This window comes from Lissotriton vulgaris, chromosome 9 (genome assembly GCF_964263255.1).
Source record: "Lissotriton vulgaris chromosome 9, aLisVul1.2, whole genome shotgun sequence".
Lineage (NCBI taxonomy): Eukaryota > Metazoa > Chordata > Amphibia > Caudata > Salamandridae > Lissotriton > Lissotriton vulgaris.
The window spans coordinates 437790520-437808705 of record NC_141697.1 but is presented as its reverse complement, the minus strand read 5'-3'; the positions used below and the strand labels follow the sequence as shown (position 1 = coordinate 437808705).

Genomic DNA, 18186 nt, shown 5'->3' with positions numbered 1-18186 from the left:
CGTCATTATCGCAGAGTCTGGAGAAGGTTCCACCCTTAAAAAAGCCGGATACGAGTCGGGAGCCCGGTATTTCTTCTGTAGTCTCGAGGGGACCGCCTTAGTCACCGCCGGGGTGAGAAAAAGTCCATGGCTGGATCCTCCAGGCCCAATACCAGTGGTCGTAATGGCCGAGACAGAGGTTTCTGGTGCAGCGTCTCAAGGATCACCGTCTTGGGTGTGGGCACCGTCAACGAGATGCCCAATTTTGCTGCACCTCCCAGCAGGACGTCATGAAAGGACACCAGATCGTCAACCGGTGACACCCTTGTCTACAGTGACCCCAACAAAGTCGGTGAATAGTCCCTGGTCTCTGAAGACCTCGTATGGGAACAAGACCTGCGCCTCCTGTGGCGTCGTCTCGATCGCATGGATGACTTGTGACTCCGGATCGCTCCCTACTCCTGAAACGAGATCGCGATCTCCCAGTCCGTAGACGCTCCGTAGGTCTCCGTGGAGACGTCTACTGTGGCCTATCCTGGGGTTTTGGTTTAGGCGTCCCCTTAGGCGGAGTAGGGAGGGGAGGCAGCGACACCGACCTTGGGGGAGAAACAGGAGGTGCCGAGGGGCGGGCCCCTGAGGCGGAGGTGGTGGTGGTCTTGAACGCGAAAGCGGTGGAAGAGGAGGGTTGCTGGGAGGATCCTCCTTAGGTATAGGAGGTGGGGGCGTCTTCGGCCGAGGTGGTGTATAAACCACCGAGTACACCGAGCCCGGTGACTTCTTCGGGGGAGGGGACTGTGAACCAGCCCTTCCAGTTGGCGATTGCCGTCTCCGGCGTTCTCCCCCAGATCCAGCGTGACTTCTGGCACCAGAACTCCTCCTGCGCCGTTTAGGGGAGTTGGAAAGTCCCCGAGAAGCTGATCTCTTTCTTCTCGACACCGAGCGTCGCTTCTCCGGCGTCGAATGCCGTCTCCGTGACTCCGGCATCGACCGCCGCCTCCGCGACGTTGAACGCTTCTTCCTCGACCCTCGCCTCCGCGACTTCGAACGTTCATACCTCGCCGAGGAGCGTCGACGCCGACCGCTTTCTCGAGATCCTAGATGTCGAGGATCCCCTCGACGCCGACCGTCTTTTTGACGGCGACCTGCGGTTTCGCCTCTACGGCGAGCGCCGACGCCTGTCGCTCCTTCTTCGACGTCGATGGGTCGATGCTGACGTCGACGGTGATCTCGACGGCGGCCTACCCAGGCCCTTCGACGTCGATCCTTCACGCCGTCTCGACCCGGAGCCCCGGGTAGATGGGGAACACACCGTCGTCATCCCTCTCGACGTCGTCGTCGATGCAATCAACGCCGACGGAGACCGGGACCGTTTGCTGGGCTTCCTGCCTCTGGGGAGCACCCCAGAGGCCTCAGCAGAGGCAGAGGGAGCCTTCATAGCCTGCCCAGACCCACCTGCAGCCTGCAGTCGTTTCTCCTCTAGGCCTTGAAGCCTGATCTTCAGCCTTTCCCTCAGGGTCCTTGCAGAAAAGTTCTGGCAGATGTCACATTCTCCAGGGACATGTGCAGCAGGGAGACAGAGGATGCAGACGTCGTGTGGATCAGACTTGGACTTCTTCCTTCCACATGCTGGGCACTTGTCGAAAAGAGCAGGCATTTTAGAGCCCTAAAAAAGCCTGAACAAATACACAGGAGTGAAGAGAAACGCCAAGTACACAAACTGAAAACACTTTTAAAACTGAAAGAGCACAAAATCCCAATACACCCTTGAAAAGGGAGAGCTCAATGCACCAGGGTCCTTTTAGCAGGAGCCGGAAAAAAGAACTGAAAGTAAAGGGGGCCTGCTGTGCATTCTGGGATACTGGGAGAAGTTCTGGAAAGTTCTCTTAAAGGCACAGTATCCTGTTTAAGCCACATAATGGCAGCCTATGGGACTTGTCTGTCCATACCTTCCTCTCTATCATTCCAGAGGCTTTTGCTGGTAGAGGCAAGTTTCTCTATGGAGGAAACTGGGCAGGCTGTGCTTTTGGTGTGGTTTTTGTGGTGGAATTTCTAGTTGAAGTACTGGACAGTGTAGCCTGTGGATATATGCTGCATTATCTGTCTTTAAATTCTCTCTTAAGTGTCTTTGCAGTTCTGCATTTTTTTACAACTTAAGAGATTATTTTTGATTGCTCCGGGGTCCACGCTCATGGGCGGGACTATTCACTAGATTATGACTATACACAGAGATCCCCTACTACAGAAGTAATAGGAGGCCCACGGGAAGCGTGTGCAGAGTGTGAACTCACACGCGAGATGCGTAACAAAGTCAATGGACAGTACAAATTACGAAAAGGTAAGTATTAGACAGTTCCAACTAGCTAGGACTAAAACGACTGGAAATCTGGACACTAGGAGAGTCAATCTACCCTTGAGCACCGAAATGCCCTAGTTACCTCACCCATGGGCTGCGGGTGCACAGGTGTCAAAGTGTGTCAGGTTTCCGCGTTGAAGTCTATGGAGCCTGGAAGAAAAGATGCTGCAGGCGGCCAGATGGAAGATGTCCGGAGTGATCCAAGGGTGGATCAAGGAAGATGAAGACCTGAAAGCAGAGGGGACAATGTTCACAGTCACTAGCCAGTGACTGGAGTGGAACCAGGAAGGAACCAGAAGCTGTTGTCGCGATCAGGTGAAGAGTGGACGCTTGACTCTGCAGCCACGTGGACCAGGAGGTGTCTTGGACGACCAGGATGGAGGCACGAGCTGTCCCACACAGGCTCTCGCTGTCGGCGGTGTTGGATCCGGATTTGGCGTCAACAGGCCTTGGCAAAGGCAACCCACACGGTGAGTGGAAAAGGCGTCTGGTGCAGACCAGGAGGGTCCGGGGTGCTTCTCTTTTGCAGGGAAGCAGGGGCCAGTCTGGAGCAACCAGACAAGCGGTGTGGATTTCAAGGATCGTCGTCTAGGAGGCCACAAGCCAGCCGGCAAGCGTCCAGACAACACGTCGAGCAGCAATCAAGCAAAAGGGACCCAAGCAGATCTCGTGGATGCTGGAGGGCTGATCTTCTGTGCAGGAGCTGCTCGGGGCTGGGGCTTCTCAATCCCCAAAGCACTTCGTCGAGGATGCCTCTGAAGTCATGCTGGAAGCGAAGTGCAGTTTCTCCAAGATGGCTGGTCCCACGTGTCTCGTCGCACCCACGGATCTCAGCTGTGCTGCAGATGTAGGTAGAGGTCGGAGAGGTCTGGGAATCCGGGTTTTGTCAGGCTCTGAAGTCTGGATCCACTCTGGCAGACGACAAAGTGAACCGCTGGAACGCTTGATGGTGCCTGCTTGTGCAGGGTGTACAATCCTTGCCCACAAGCGAGATTTCTTCAGTCTTCTGTGGAGCAGAACGTCGAAGTCCAGAGTTTCTTCTTGTAGAGTTTCAAATCAGGATAATCTAATTTGGAATGGGACCAGCTCCTACCTTTATTCTCCTAAAGGGGGCTGTACTATGACTAGGTCCCTCCTATGGGTGGGACCAGGAAGGGGGGTGGTTACACCCCCTATGCTTTGTCCGGTTTCGCGCCGGAGCTGGGGCTCGAGTGCCCCAGCAACTGGTTTGAACCGGTGTATGCACAGGGCACCTTGTGTGCCCCAGGCATGTCTCATTCCTTTCAGGCCTGTCCTACCTAATACACAAAATCCTGTCTGGGGTGGTGCTAGCACCTCCCAAGGCAGGAAACCCTTTGTCCAAGCCTCCCTCGCTGGAAGGACTCCCAGCAGCAAGAGGTCAGACTTGTGTCTGTAGTGGCAGCATCAATTTTGTGATGCTGAGGCTCGAGTTAACTTCAACCAGGGTTCACAGTTACATACATGTCGTGTCCCTCTAGAAGGGTGGAATGCTACCCCCGTTGCCAGAAGTGGCGAGGGGGTAGTATTCCAATTCGTATGACACCTTACTCGACATGTTTTGATAATGCTATGCCAAAGTTAGCAATAACCGCGAGGTTATAATGCACTTAAGAGTATATGGTATAGCGTTATCATGGAAACAGCTAAAGGACTTGGTTCCGAAAGCTGCAGACAGGCTCAGCTCATGCCAGAGCACTATCTCACATAATTCCACGCACTCTGCCTCCAGGATTGTTAAGGCCTGCCATAGGAGTGACTTATAGGAGTATATGGGCCAGATAAAGGTCGCCAATTACCGGTCGGTAACGGCCGAATTCGGCTGTTACCGACCGGTGATTGGATTTTGAGATGTAGGGCCCTTCATTTTAGAGATTCTGTAAATTTACGGTAAATTTACCGAATCAGTAAATTTACCGATTCTGTAAAATACCGAATCGGTAATTTGACCGATTCGGTAAATTCCAGATGTAGGTAGCACTGTTTACAGTGCTACAGGCCTTCACAATTCGGTATTTTACCACCCAATACAATTGGGTGGTAAAATACCGAATTCAGGTGTACATGCACATCTGTGCATGTACACCTGTGCCATGCGACACACAGACATGCCCTTAGGGCATGTATGTGTACCACATGGCACACAAGCCTGTACTTGGGGTGCTAGAGGATGTCAAAGTGACACCCCTACACCCTTGCAGGATTCGGTATTTACAGATTCAGTAAATACCGAATCGGTATTTCCCATTGATTCCTAGGAATCAATGGGCAATACCGATTCGGTATTTACCGAATCGGTAAATACCGAATCATACAGATTCGGCAACTCTCAAATTAGAATTACCTACATCTGCCCCCTTCCGATTTACAGACTCTTAAATACCGAATCGTATGATTCGGTATTTAAGAGTCGGTAAATCGGAATTACCTACATCTGGCCCTATGTGTCCATTTTAGGTTTAGATATAGGTATACTATATCTAAAGCAAAGGGTGATTACACCACCTTGCCTCAACTGATTGATCAGCCAGTTGTGTCAGATTTGGATGGCCAGCCAGGGGTGGCATAATACATGCTGCAGCCCCTATGGTACACTGTACAATGACTTACAAGAGGGACCCAATACCAATTGGTAAATGCACCTAAAGTACATGGATGTCGATTTAGAGAGAGAACAGCTAGGCTGTGGGTCTGATTAGCAGGCCCACAGCCAGGGAAAGTCGTAAACCAGTGAAGCAAAAAGCAAAAATCTGGGGTGACCATAGGATTGCAGACCCTACTCTCCTACAATCTTAGCATCCAATATAGGGATTATCCCTTCTCCAATATTGATTTGAAGCCTAGAGAAGAACACCAGACAAGAAACACAGATTTAGATACATATGGCAACTTGTTTCATTTAAGAGTTTTAACAATAATTTGTCATTTATTAGCTTGAGAAGAAATAACGTTCCCTTGTAACACCACTGATCGCTTTGCTTAGTAATGCAAGATCAGTTTTCTGGACACATGATTCAAGTACTGGATGTGTAAAGCAACACATCTCCAGTTTTAACTAACAAATCTTAAGACCAATTCACTATAGTCTCACAAGCAAAACTCAAAACAATCTTTGTCCTGTTAAGTTTGCCCAATAAAAGACAATGCCATCAATATACAAATACATTTTGAGGTAGGACTCAAAGCCAATTCGAAAGTAGATAACACTTGAAACTAAGTTTCTCTGCATGAAATTTTGCATGACCTGGTTAACCCAATAATATATTACCTGAGTTCAATAACCGGAGCAAACAACATGGCAATTATGGCAGGAAGCCCAGGAATATTCGGCATCAATGACGTTTCCCTTAGCAGCATTGTAGAACCTGTAAAACAGAAGGTAAGGCAGTTGCATCCTTGAAAATATGGTAATTATGGTGGTTTCTTTTTCATTTGTATAACTCATGCATTCCAGTAGATAGCAATTTTATGCAAGAAAATATACACAGTTAAATAGCGACGGATGGATTATTCGTAAGGGGTTTTGGGACTAATAGTCCTTTCCTAAGTTATATACCCTGTTAAAGAGTAAGAATCAATCAATCATTGTACGTATAAAGTGCGCTACTTACCCGTGAGGGTCTCAAGTGCGGGGGGGGGGGGGGGGTGCGTGAAAGTCTTCTGAAGGTGAGCAGGTCTTGGGTCTGTCGTAGGTGGAGGGTGTTTTTGCGCAGCGAGGAAGAAGGATCTGCCGCCGGAGGTCGTTTGTTGGATGGGGGGGACAGCGGCGAGGGCGAGGCTAGCGGAGCCGGCAGGTGGGGGTGTAGAAGCTGAGTCTGCTGTTGAGGTAGGCTGGTCCAGTGTTGTGGAGTGCTTTGTGTGCGTGGGTGAGTATCTTGAAGGTGATCCTCTTGTCGATGGGGAGCCAGTTTAGTTCTCTCAGGTGGGGGGTGATGTGGCTGTGGCGAGGGACGTTGAGGATCAGTCGGGAGGAGACGTTTTGGATGCGTTGCAGTCGTCGCAGGTGTTTGGCCGGGATTTCTGCGTAGTGTGTGTTGCCGTAGTCCAACCTGCTGCTGACGAGGGCCTGTGTCACTGCTGTTCTTGTTTCGATGGGGATCCACTTGTAGATCCTGCGGAGCATGCAGAGGGTGTTGTAGCAGGAGGAGGAGGCAGCGTTGACCTACTTCGACATGGAGAGGGAGGAGTCGAGGATGATTCCTAGGTTGCGTGCGTGGTCGGTGGGTGTCGGTGCTGTTCCCAGTGTGGTCGGCCACCAGGAGTCGTCCCAGGCTGAGGGGGTGGATCTGAGGATGAGGACCTCCGTCGTGTCCGAGTTCAGCTTCAGTCGGCTGTATCTCATCCATTCGGCGATGGCCTTCATTCCCTCGTGGAGGTTGGTTTTGGCGGTGTGCGGGTCCTTGGTGAGAGAGAGGATGAGCTGGGTGTCGTCGGCGTAGGAGATGATGTTGAGGTCGTGCTGGCGGGCGACGTGAGCGAGGATGGCCATGTAGACGTTGAACAGTAGCCGGCTGAGGGATGAGCCCTGGGGTACGCCGCAGATGATGTCGGGGCTTCGGAGCAGATGGGGAAAGGCGGACGCTCTGGGTGCTGCCGGAAAGGAAGGATGTGGTCCAGTCCAGGGCCTTCTCTCGGATTCTGGCTTCTTGGAGTCATGTCTTTAGTGTGCGGCGGCAGACCGTGTTGAAGGCGGCTGATAGGTCCAGGAGGATGAGGGCTGATTTTTTGCCGTTGTCTAGTTGGATCCTGATGTCGTCTGTGGCGCGAGGAGGGCTGTCTCTGTGCTGTGTTTTTTTTGGAATCCGGACTGGGATGGGTCTAGGATGTCGTTGTCCTCGAGGTGGCGGGTCAGTTGTGTGTTGCCGATTTTCTCGATAACCTTCGCCGGGAATGGGAGCAGGGAGATGGGCTGGAAATTCTTGAGGTCCCTCGGGTCCGCCTTGGGCTTCTTGAGAAGGGCTTTAATTTTGGCGTGCTTCCAGATTTCCGGGAATATAGCTGTCTCAAAGGAGATGTTGATTACTTTCCATAGTTGAGGTGCGATGGCTGCGTCTGCTTTGTTGAATATGTGTTGTGGGCAGGGGTCTGACAGTGATCCTGAGTGGATGGAGTTCATGATCTTGCATGTTTCTTCGTTGTGGACGTTGGCCCCGGAGGTCAGGCGGTTGATGCGGGTGGTGTTCGTAAGGGGAGGGGGGGGGGGTGGAGTCTGACGTTGTAGGGGTGGTCATGGTGGTGTTGAAGCTGTTGTGGATGTCAGCGATCTTGGGGTGGAAGAAGGTGGCTAGCGAGTCGCACATTTCTTGTGAGGGCGGGATGTCATTGGCGCTGGGGTTGGAGAGTTCCTTCACGATGCTGAAGAGTTCTTTGCTGTCGTGTGCATTGTTGTCCAGGGGGGTTTTGAAGGACGATCTCTTGGATAACCAGTTGGCTTTCTTGCTGGTGCGGCTGTTGGAGGGTTTCATGAGCAGGGCGAGGGTGTTGGCGCAGTCGTTGATCCACTGTCTGAGGTTGCGGGCGGCGGCGTCTGGGTTGGTGAGTCGGTGAGTCGGTTCTGGGCGAGGGTGGTTGCCTGCTGGTCTTCGGTGACTTTGTTCCAGCAGCGGTAGGGCAGTTGTTGGGTGTGGTGGTGCGTGGCGGGCTTCTTGTAGGTGAAATGGATGCAGCGGTGATCAGTCCAGTGGAGTTCAGTGGTGCGGTCGAAGGAGACGTGGGTGCTTGTGGAGAAGATGGGGTCAAGCTTGTGGCCGGCGACGAGTTGTCTGAGGCAGAGGTTGGCGAGGTTGTCGATCAAGGTGGCGGAGTTGGCGTTGTTGTTCTCGAGATGGAAGTTCAGGTCCCCGAGGAGGATGTAGTCCGTGGAGGCGAGTGTGTGGGTGCTGACGAGGTCGGCGATGGAGTCGCTGCACTGTGGCTGGAGTCCTGAGGGTCTGTAGACGAGTGTTCCTCTGAGGGTGGTGTTGAGGTCAGTGTGGATCTGGAAGTGCAGGTGTTCGGCGGTGCTCAGAGTGTCGTTTGAGTATGTGGAGACATTGAGGCTGGACTTGTGGACGATGGCTATTCCTCCTCTAGTTCCGTTGGTGCGGTCTCTGCAGGCGTTCTTGTAGCCGACCGGGACGGCTATGGCAATGTCAGGAGCCGAGGAGTCGTTCCAACAGGTCTCGGTGAGGAAGGCAACGTCTGGGGTGGAGGTGTCGAGCAGGTCCCAGATCTCGACGGCATGTTTGCGTGCAGAGCGTTTGTTTAGGAGTATGCAGCGGGGTCGGGTCCGGTTCTTGGTGGTATTGGCTGGGTTTAAATGCATGGAGGGTGCTGGCGTCGTGGCTGCCAGAGGTTCTGGCGCTGGGCGCGGTCGGGACGGCAGAGCAGCGTCCTGCATATATGGGGAGGCGGGATGGAGGGGCAGCTGGGAGGCAGGAGCAGCGAGTGAGCAGGGGGCAGGGGCGCAGGGGGCACAGCGGCGGGGAGAACGAGAGGCACAGAACGCAAAATGGGGCAAAAAAGGGGAAAACAGTGGCACTGAGCAAAAAAGAAACGGGGCACAGAAGAGGGGAAACCAGCGGCACCGAGCAAAAAACGGGCAAAAAGGAGGGGAAAAACGAGTGGCACAGAGAGCAAAAAACGGGACACAGAAGAGGGGAAAAACAGTAGCACAAAGCAAAAACACTGGCAAAAGGAGGGGGAAACGAGTGGCACAGAGAGCAAAAAACGGGGCACAGAAGAGTGGAAAACAGTGGCCCAGAGCAAAAAAAACTGGCAAAAGGAGGGGGAAACTAGTGGCACAGAGAGCAAAAAACGGGGCACAGAGGAGGGGAAAACAGTGGCCCAGAGCAAAGCAAAGAAAATGGGGCACAAAGGAGGGGGAAAAACGAGTGGCACAGAGAGCAAAGAAAACGGAGGATGGGCACACTAACCAGCGAGTCCTTTAGCAGCGGCAGCAGGGGCACGCAGGCGGAGCTGCGTGGTAGGGGAGCGACCTACCAGGAGGGTCAGAAGAAAAACTTAAATACTTTCCATAAACTTGGTTCTGATCAATAGTGTGTTCCATATGCAAATTTTTACCTTGACCTAGTCCGAATGCCAACTCAAACCTTTTCTGATTCAGTCTTTGCGCTGGCAAAAACCACTTAAATCCCAGATTGTCAAGCTAGTGCAGGCGGCTTCATTCAGACAAATATTCTGGAGCAAACATGGTGTAGTCACATCCATGTCACTCAGTCCCAGGTATTCCAAGCTATGCAAGGATTCAGGAGATATGAAGCGCGGGAAGGGGAATCTGTAGATTTAACGTAGACTCCATTGAAGGAATGCACCTTTTTTTTATAGATGCTAATCCCTCTAAAGAATGTATATTTAAAAAATGTCCCAAGAAATAAATAAACTAGCTGTAGGAACCTCAAATATCACAAGAATAAACAACTCAAACCTATGTAGAACCACCTAATGTTTATTCTCTCTTGAAACATTTCACCAGCTTGGTAAACTACTCCTACAAAGGGAGTCGTGGCAATTGCATTTTCCTTCACAGTTAATTCTAGGAAGACAGGTACTTAAAATAATAAAATAAATAAAAGATAGGCCTATCCTCAATGTGACCCCCTTGTAAATTTCCTGTCACATGTATTGGTGCAGTAAAGGTAAATAAAAATTCAGGGTTAAATCATTATTAATAAAAAAATCTATACTATCCAAAATGCACAGGTTATTTACCTTCAGTAACAATATATATGTAAGAAACATTAGTAGTGATAGATTCCTTACCTTAGAACTATCCCCCAGCGTCAGACTGGATCTGGAAAGTTTTTCGTCAGCAGTACCCCTGCGCGTCGGTAGGCATCGTCGTACGGCTCCACGTTCGTCGTTGGCGTCGTCGGAGCTACTTAGACGTGCCCATGCGCGCTGACATCAGTTCTGTACACGACTTTCGGCGCCAGGAACACAGAGCCATGCAAGATACTGACCACTGTGGCAATGATACTAGGGTCCTGAAAAGGATGACCGTAAACCCTAGAAATCAGTTCCCGGAACGGGGAGGAAAGGTGGGGCGGTAAGGAATCTATCACTACTAATGTTTCTTACAGATAGATCGTTACCGAAGGTAAGTAACTGTGCATCTGAAAGAAACACGCAGTGATAGATACCCCAGCAATACCAATACCGGTGGAGGGTCTGCAAACTAAGATCACACCATTAAGTCCTGGAGAACAGAACGGCCAAAGAAGCCGTCTCTCAGGACTTGGCTGTCCAGGCAGTAGTGCTTGGTAAATGTGTGCAGCGAGGCCCACGTAGCTGCCTTACAAACATCCTGCAAGGGGACGCCGCGTCCTAGAGCAGTAGTGGCTGCCGTCGACCTGGTAGAATGGGCGCGCAACTCCACCGGAGGCTCCTTTTTAGCCAAGGAGTAACAAGCCTTTATGCACAGAACGACCCACCGAGAAATGGTCTGTTTGAGCATAGCCCGACCTTTCTTGGCGCCCATGTAGCCAACAAAGAGCTGGCCATCCACCCGGAACTGTTGTGTGCGCACGTTTTGGGTCCAGACGGTGGAGCCTCTCTTCCTCTTTAGAGGGATGCGGAGGCAGAAAGAAGGTGGCCAAAGTGATGGTCTGCCCGATGTGAAAGGTGGTGACAACCTTTGGCAGAAAGGAAGTACAAGCCCTCAGATCAAATTTGTCCGGATGGACAGAGAGAAAAGGATGTTTATAAGAAAGAGCCTGGAACTCACTCACTCTTCTGGTAGAGGTGATGGCAACAGGAAAGCAGTCTTTAGAGTCAGAAGACAAAGAGGGCAATTATGAAGTGGCTCAAAGGGAGCACACATCAGAAAGGTAAGAAATAGATTCAAGTCCCACTGAGGCATCACAAAGGGAACAGGAGGATCTGGGCATAGGAAGGCAGAAATGGCTGAGAGATAGCCCTTGATAGTGCCCAAAGCAGAGCCCTACTGGGCCAAAGAGAGATGAAAAAGAAGAACCTCAGAAAGAGGGGCAGAAAGAGGATCCACAGCCTTTGCTGTGCAACATGCCACAAATGTATTCCACCTACAGGTGTATACCGTTTTTGTGGAGGGACGCCTGGCTGCCAGAATAACATCACAGACTTCGGGAGGCGGGTCGAAAGACGCCAACTGCCGCCGTTCAATCTCCACGCAAGGAGGTGGAGACTGGACAGGTTTGGGTGGAGGACCGTTCCCTGCTGCTGAGACAGAAAATCCTCCCGAAGAGGCAGAAGGGGTCGGGGGATCGATGCTTATACTGAGTAGCTCGGGATACCAGACTCTTCAAGCCCAGTCCGGAGCCACAGGGATGACTTGAGCCCAGCTGCGCCTGATCATTAGCACTCTGGGTAGAAGTGGTTGTAGGAGAGTAGGGTCTGCAATCCTATTATCAACCAGATTTTTTGCTTTTGTTTCACTGGTTTACGACTTTCTCTGGCTGTGGGCCTGCCAATCAGACCCACAGCCTAGCTGTTCTCTCGCTAAATAGACATGTGTACCTTGGGTGCATTATCCAATTGGAACTGGGCCACCTTATCAGACCCTGTAACTCAGGGCATAGGTGTACCCAGGGCCTACCAGGGGCTGAAGCATGTATTATGCCACCCCTGGATGGCCATCTAAATCTGACACAACTGGCTGCACGACAGCTGGGGCAAGGTGGTGTAATCGCCCTTTGCTTTAGATATAGTATCCCTATATCTAACCCCGAATATGGACACACGGATTCCTATCAGCCACATCTATGGCAGGCCTTGACACTCCTGAAGGCAGAGTGCGTGGAATCGTGTGAATTGGCGCTCTGGCATGAGCCGAGCCCGGTTGCAGCTTGCGGAACCAAGTCCCAATGGCTGTTCCATGATAACGCGTACCATATACTCTTTTATGCTAACTTCGGTACCGCGTTATCAAAACATGTCGAGTAAGGTGTCATACGAATCGAGATACTGACCCCTCACCAATGCTGGCAACGGGGTTAGCATTCCACCCTTCTAGAGGGACACGACATGTACGTAACTGTGAACCCCGGTTAAAGTTAACTGAAGCCTCAGCTCCACAAAATGGATGCTGCCACCACAGACACGAGTCTGACCTCCTGCTGCTGGGAGTCCTTCCAGCGAGGAGAGCTTGGACAAAGGGTTTCCTGTCCGGGGCGGTGCTCGCACCATCCCAGACAGGGTTTTGTGTATCCTGGGTAGGCAGGGCTTTACAGGAAGGTGACTGCGGAGTGGCACCCCGGTGCTCACTACGCATCTGCCGGCTAAAACCAGTTCCAGGGGCACCCCAGCCCCTGGCCTGGGAAGAGTCCGGCATGGGAGAGGGGTGTAACCACCCCCCTTCCTGGTCCCACCCCTAGGGCAGGACCTAGTCGCGTACCCACCCCTTTCTTTAGGATTAAGGCAGGAGCGGGGACCCTTCCAAATTAGATCATCTTTGAATCAAGAAACTACTTTCTACGAAAGGAACTCTCAACTCTTCTCAAGATTTCTCCCTTGTGGCTAAGGAGTAGTCACCCTGCATCCACAGGCACCATCTAAGAACTCTGCGGTTTGCTGCACGTCCTTCCTCAGGAATCCGACTGCCCAGCTCGACGAGAACCGGCTTCCCTGGCACCTCTGACCTCTACCCACATCGTCAGCTCAGCTGAGATCCGTGGGTGCGACGAGACCTCGAGGGACCGGCCATCATCAGAACCTGCACGACTTCTAAACCAGCACGACCGCCGAGGGATCCTCTGGTGAGTGCTTTGGGGTCCGAGAAGCCCCGACCCTGAACAGCTCCAGCACCGAAGTCCAGCCTCCCAGCATCTCCACGATCTGCGTGGGGCCCTTCTGCTTTCTGCTGCTCATCACGTTGTCTGGCTACTAGCCTGCTGGCTTGTGGCCTTCTTGACGACGCCCGACAACAACGCTGCTGGTCTGGTTGCTTCAGACTGGCCTTTGCTCCCTTCTGAAAAAGGAGCACCCCGGACCCTCCTGGTCCATTCAAGACGCCATTTTAGGTCCACCACGTGGCCCTGAATTTGCCAAGGCTTGTTGCCCCAATCCTGGGCCCAGCGACGCCGATAGCACCAACCATCGTGGGACAGCTCGCACCTCCATCCTGGTCGCCGACAACGCCTCCTGGTCCGTGAGACTGCAGAGCCTAGCGTCGCCCACTCACCTAGTCGAGGTGACTATCATCCGGTGCCATCCTGGTACCCTCTGACTACTGGCTAGTAGTTACGAACTTGGTCCCCTCTGCTTTCAGGTGTCATCCATCTCTGATCCAGGCTTGGATCTCTACGAACTATCTTCACTGGTCGCCGGCCAGCAACTCCTTCCTTCCGGCTCCTGGTTCGTCAGCGAGGATTCCCGACGTCTGTAAAGACTTATGCAGCCGCAGCCCCTGGGCTAGGTAACTTCGGCATTTCGGTGCCCGCATAGCCTCATTATCTAAGGGTCCAGAGTCACTGTCGCTTCCGACTTACCTTATCGGGTTCGCCCAAGAACACTAAACTTTCCGTGTCCTCGGGCATTTGTGTAGATTGTGCACTTGAAGTATTTTCCTAAGAGTTTTGTTGTGTGCTTAGTACTCTGTCCTCATAAAGACTACAGGGCTGTTGTGACTTAAAATAAATACACTGTTTATTTTCATAACACTTGCGTGGTGTCCTTTCACTTGGTGTTCAAGGGGTATATGTGATGGTATAACAGCTGGCTTAACATGCCCTCTAGAGTTTAGCCCGAAGACTGCTCGTATCCACGCTACTATGATAGCTGGTCTAAGGTTGACTTACAACCAATCACCATAAGGGTCGTTTGGACTGATGCATAGTGATCACTAGAATAGTGAGCACTGCATATCAGGCCAACTTCTCACAGTGGTATAGACGAAAAGGTGTGCAACAGACTGCAATTCGACTTGTGACGAAAAGCGTCACCGAGTGAGTGCCGCCTTGGACATTCCAATGACCTGAACTGATGACATTGCGCGTTCTCTTCGGTGGCGAACAGATCTTACAAAGGCACTTTTCACTGCTGAAAGAGACCGTGCGCCACGTCCGAGTTCAGACGCCACTCGTGATCCAACATGCACCGACGGCTGAGTTCGTCCGCCCTGGCGTTCAAAGAGCCCACAAGGTGTTGAACCTTCAAGGACAAGCCCAGCAGTCTTAGTGTCATCCTGACTGAAACATGGGACAGAGGCTGAAAGACGGAATCATAGCCTGAATGTCCCGGATTCGCTGTTTGAGAGGATTAACCCAAAACTGCGCCAAGTCCAGAACCGCTCCGATAAAAAGGAGCTTCTGCGAGGGAATCAGGTGCAACTTCGGCACATTGATAGAGTGTGAGAAGTTGGCCTAATATGTAGTGCTCACTATTCGAGTGATCACTGGGTATCATTCCAAACGACCCTTATTGATGATTGGTTGTAAGTCAACCGTTAGACCAGCTATCCTAGTAGCATGGACAAGAGCAGTCTTTAGGCTAAACTCTAGAGGGCGTGTTAAGCCAGCTGTTATACCATCACATATACCCCTTGAACACCAAGTGAAAGGACACCACACAAGTTGTTATGAAAATAAAAGGATATTTATTTAGAACACAACAGCCCTGGACTCTTTATGAGGACAGGGCGCTAAGCACAATGCACAGCTCTTAGGAAAATACGCAAAGTCGCACAATTTACACAAATGCCCGAGGGGCACGAAAAACCATATACTCTAAAAGTGGAATGCGAAATTACTAGCAGGTAAGTACTACTCTAATAGACTTTAGGATCGCTAGGACCTGACTACTGAACCTTCAGATTACTAGCAGGAGGCCTAGGGAGATCGGGTGCAGAGTGTGCACTCTCACGCGGGATGCGGGACAAAGTCTATGGATGCTAGATTTCGTAAAGTTAGTGTTATCGGACGAATCCGACTAGGTAGAGCTGAAACGAAAAAGGATCTGGACCCTTGGATAGTGAGGCTATGCTGGAACACCGAAATGCTGAGGTTACCTAGCCCAGGGGCTGTGGATGCATAGGTCTGGAAAGACATCGGGAATCCTAGTTGCAGTCTATGGAGCCTGAAAGAAGAAGTTGCTGGCCGGCGACCAGTGAAGAGATTCGGAGGGATCCAAGCCTGGATCGAAGATGGAAGACACCTGTAAGCAGAGGGGACCAAGTTCTGAATCACTAACCAGTGATTAGATGGGCACCAGGATAGCACCGGATGGAGTCACCTCGACCAGGTGAGTGGGCGACGCTGGGCTCTGCAGTCTCACGGACCAGGAGGCGTTGTCGGCGACCAGGATGGAGGTGCGAGCTGTCCCACGATGGTATCTGCTGTCGACGTCGCTGCACCCAGGATTGGGGGAACAAGTCTTGGCAAATGCAAGCCCACGCGGTGGACTTAAAATTGCGTCTGGAGTGGACCAGGAGGGTCCGGGGTGCTCCTCTGTTGGAGGGGAGCAAGGGCCAGTCCGGAGCAACCAGACCAGCGTTGAAAATGTCGTCGGGAAGGCCACAAGCCAGCAGGCAAGTAGCCAGACAACGCAGTGAGCAGCAGAGAGCAGAAGGGCCCCACGCAGATCTCGTGGATGCTGGGGGGCTGGACTTCGGTGCTGGAGCTGCTCCGGGTTAGGGCTTCTCACACACCAAAGCACTTACTCGAGGATCCCTCGGCGGTCGTGCTGGGCAAGCGTCGTGCAGTCCTGAAGATGGCCGGTCCCTCGAGGTCTCGTCACACCCACGAATCTCAGCTGGGCTGATGATGCAGGTAGAGGTCAGAGGTGCCAGGGAAGCCGGTTCTCGTCGAGCTGGGCAGTCTTGATCCGTAGGAGAGACTTACAGCAGACCGCGATGCTTGGATGGTGCCTGCTGTGCAGGGTGGCTAATCCTTAGCCACAAGGGAGTCTTCTGAAAGGTTCAAGAGTTCTTTCGTGGAAAGTCATCAAGATTCGGAATTATCTAATTTGGAAGGGGTCCCCGCTCCCACCTTTATACTAAAGAAAGGGGCTGGTACGGGACTAGGTCCTGCCCATGGGTGGGACCGGGAAGGGGGGTGGTTACACCCCTCTCCCATGCCGGACTTTCCCCAGCTCAGGGGCTGGTGTGCCCCTGGAACTGGTTCTAGCCAGCAGATGCATAGTGAGCACCGGGGTCCCACTTGCAGTCACCTTCCTATTCAGCCCTGCCTACCCAGGATACACAAAACCCTGTCTGGGATGGTGCTAGCACCGCCCCTGACAGGAAACCCTTTGTCCAAGCTCTCCTCGCTGGAAGGACTCCCAGCAGCAGGAGGTCAGACTTGGGTCTGTGGTGGCAGCATCCATTTTGTGATGCTGAGGCTCGAGTTAACTTTAACCGGGGTTCACAGTTACATACATGTCGGGTCCCTCTAGAAGGGTGGAATGCTAACCCCGTCGCCAGAATTGGCGAGGGGTTAGTATTCCAATTCGTATGACACCTTACTCGACATGTTTTGATAAAGCGATACCAAAGATAGCAAATAACCGCAAGGATTATAATGCACTTAAGAGTATATGGTACGCGTTATCATAGAACAGCTATTAGGACTTGGTTCCGCAAGCTGCAGACGGGCTCAGCTCATGTCACATAATTCCAAGCACTCTGCCTTCAGGATTGTTAAGGCCTGCCATAGGAGTGACTGATAGGAATACATGTGTCCATTTTAGGGTTAGATATAGGTATACTATATTTACAGCAAAGGGTGATTACACCACTTTGCCCCAGCTGTCGTGCAGCCAGTTGTGTCAGATTTAGATGGCCAGCCAGGGGTGGCATAATACATGCTGCAGCCCCTGGTAGGCCCTGGGTACACCTATGCCCTGAGTTACAGGGTCTGATAAGGTGGCCCAGTACCAATTGGTTAATGCACCTAAGGTACACGTGTCAATTTAGTGAGAGAACAGCAAGGCTGTGGGTCTGATTAGCAGGCCCACAGCCAGAGAAGTCGTGAACCAGTGAAGCAAAAAGCAAAAATCTGGGGTGATCATAGGATTGCAGACCCTACTCTCCTACATAGAGAACCCCAGCAAATGCAGGAGGTCATCCGTCGTCTGGAGGTGGGAGACAACTGACTGGGGCGAGCCACCCCTTCAACAACCAGTCGCCGAGATAGGGAAAGACTGAAACCCCTGATCTGTTCAGATGAGCTGCGACAACCGCAATCACTTCCGTGAACACTCGAGGGGCGCTGGTAAGGCCAAAGGAGTGCACGGTGAACTGAAAATGCTCGTGGCCTACCATAAATCGCAGGTAGCGTCTGTGGGCAGGCAGGACGGGGACATGGAAATAGGCATCCTGCAAGGCCAACGCCACCATCCAGTCTTGTGGGTTTAGGGCAGACAAGACCTGAGCCAGCGTGAGCATCATTAACTTCTCCTTCCGGAGGTAGCAATTTACGCTCCGAAGGACTAAGTTATGATGCAGGCCCCCTTTGTCCTCCTTTGGAACCAGAAGGTAGTGGGAATAACAACCCCGACCTACTTCTGGCGTTGGAACACGCTCCATGGCCCCCTCGGCCAAGAGGGCCGCAAGTTCCTGCTGGAGAAACGCTAAGTGATTCCCCGACATGTGGTGGTACTGAGGTGGCATGGCTGGAGGGGTTGCCTCGAAGGGGAGGGAGTAGCCCCTTCGGACAATTTGCAGCACCCACTTGTCCGAAGTGATGTCGCGCCAGTGGTGGCGATGATGGCATATTCGTCTACCGACTGGCGTCTGATGGGCCTGAAAGGTGGGATTAGGAAGGCTTTGAAGTGGATGCTGGGGGATGGAAGTGGACTGGCCCGCCCGCTGGCCCCCTGAACTGCCTCGACGGTTCCCACATCCGCGGCCACGCGGAGGTTGT

At 52.2% G+C, this 18186-nt stretch overlaps 1 protein-coding gene across 1 annotated transcript in view; it reads right to left on the bottom strand.

Annotated features, from left to right (window-relative positions):
* The window catches only part of TDRD9 (tudor domain containing 9), a 2495642-nt gene that overhangs the window by 272916 nt on the left and 2204540 nt on the right, over window positions 1–18186 (bottom strand). The window contains exon 32 of the mRNA XM_086937885.1: window positions 5619–5715. Coding sequence (XP_086794011.1) covers window positions 5619–5715 — 97 coding nt within the window. The remainder of the gene's footprint in view (window positions 1–5618; window positions 5716–18186) is intronic.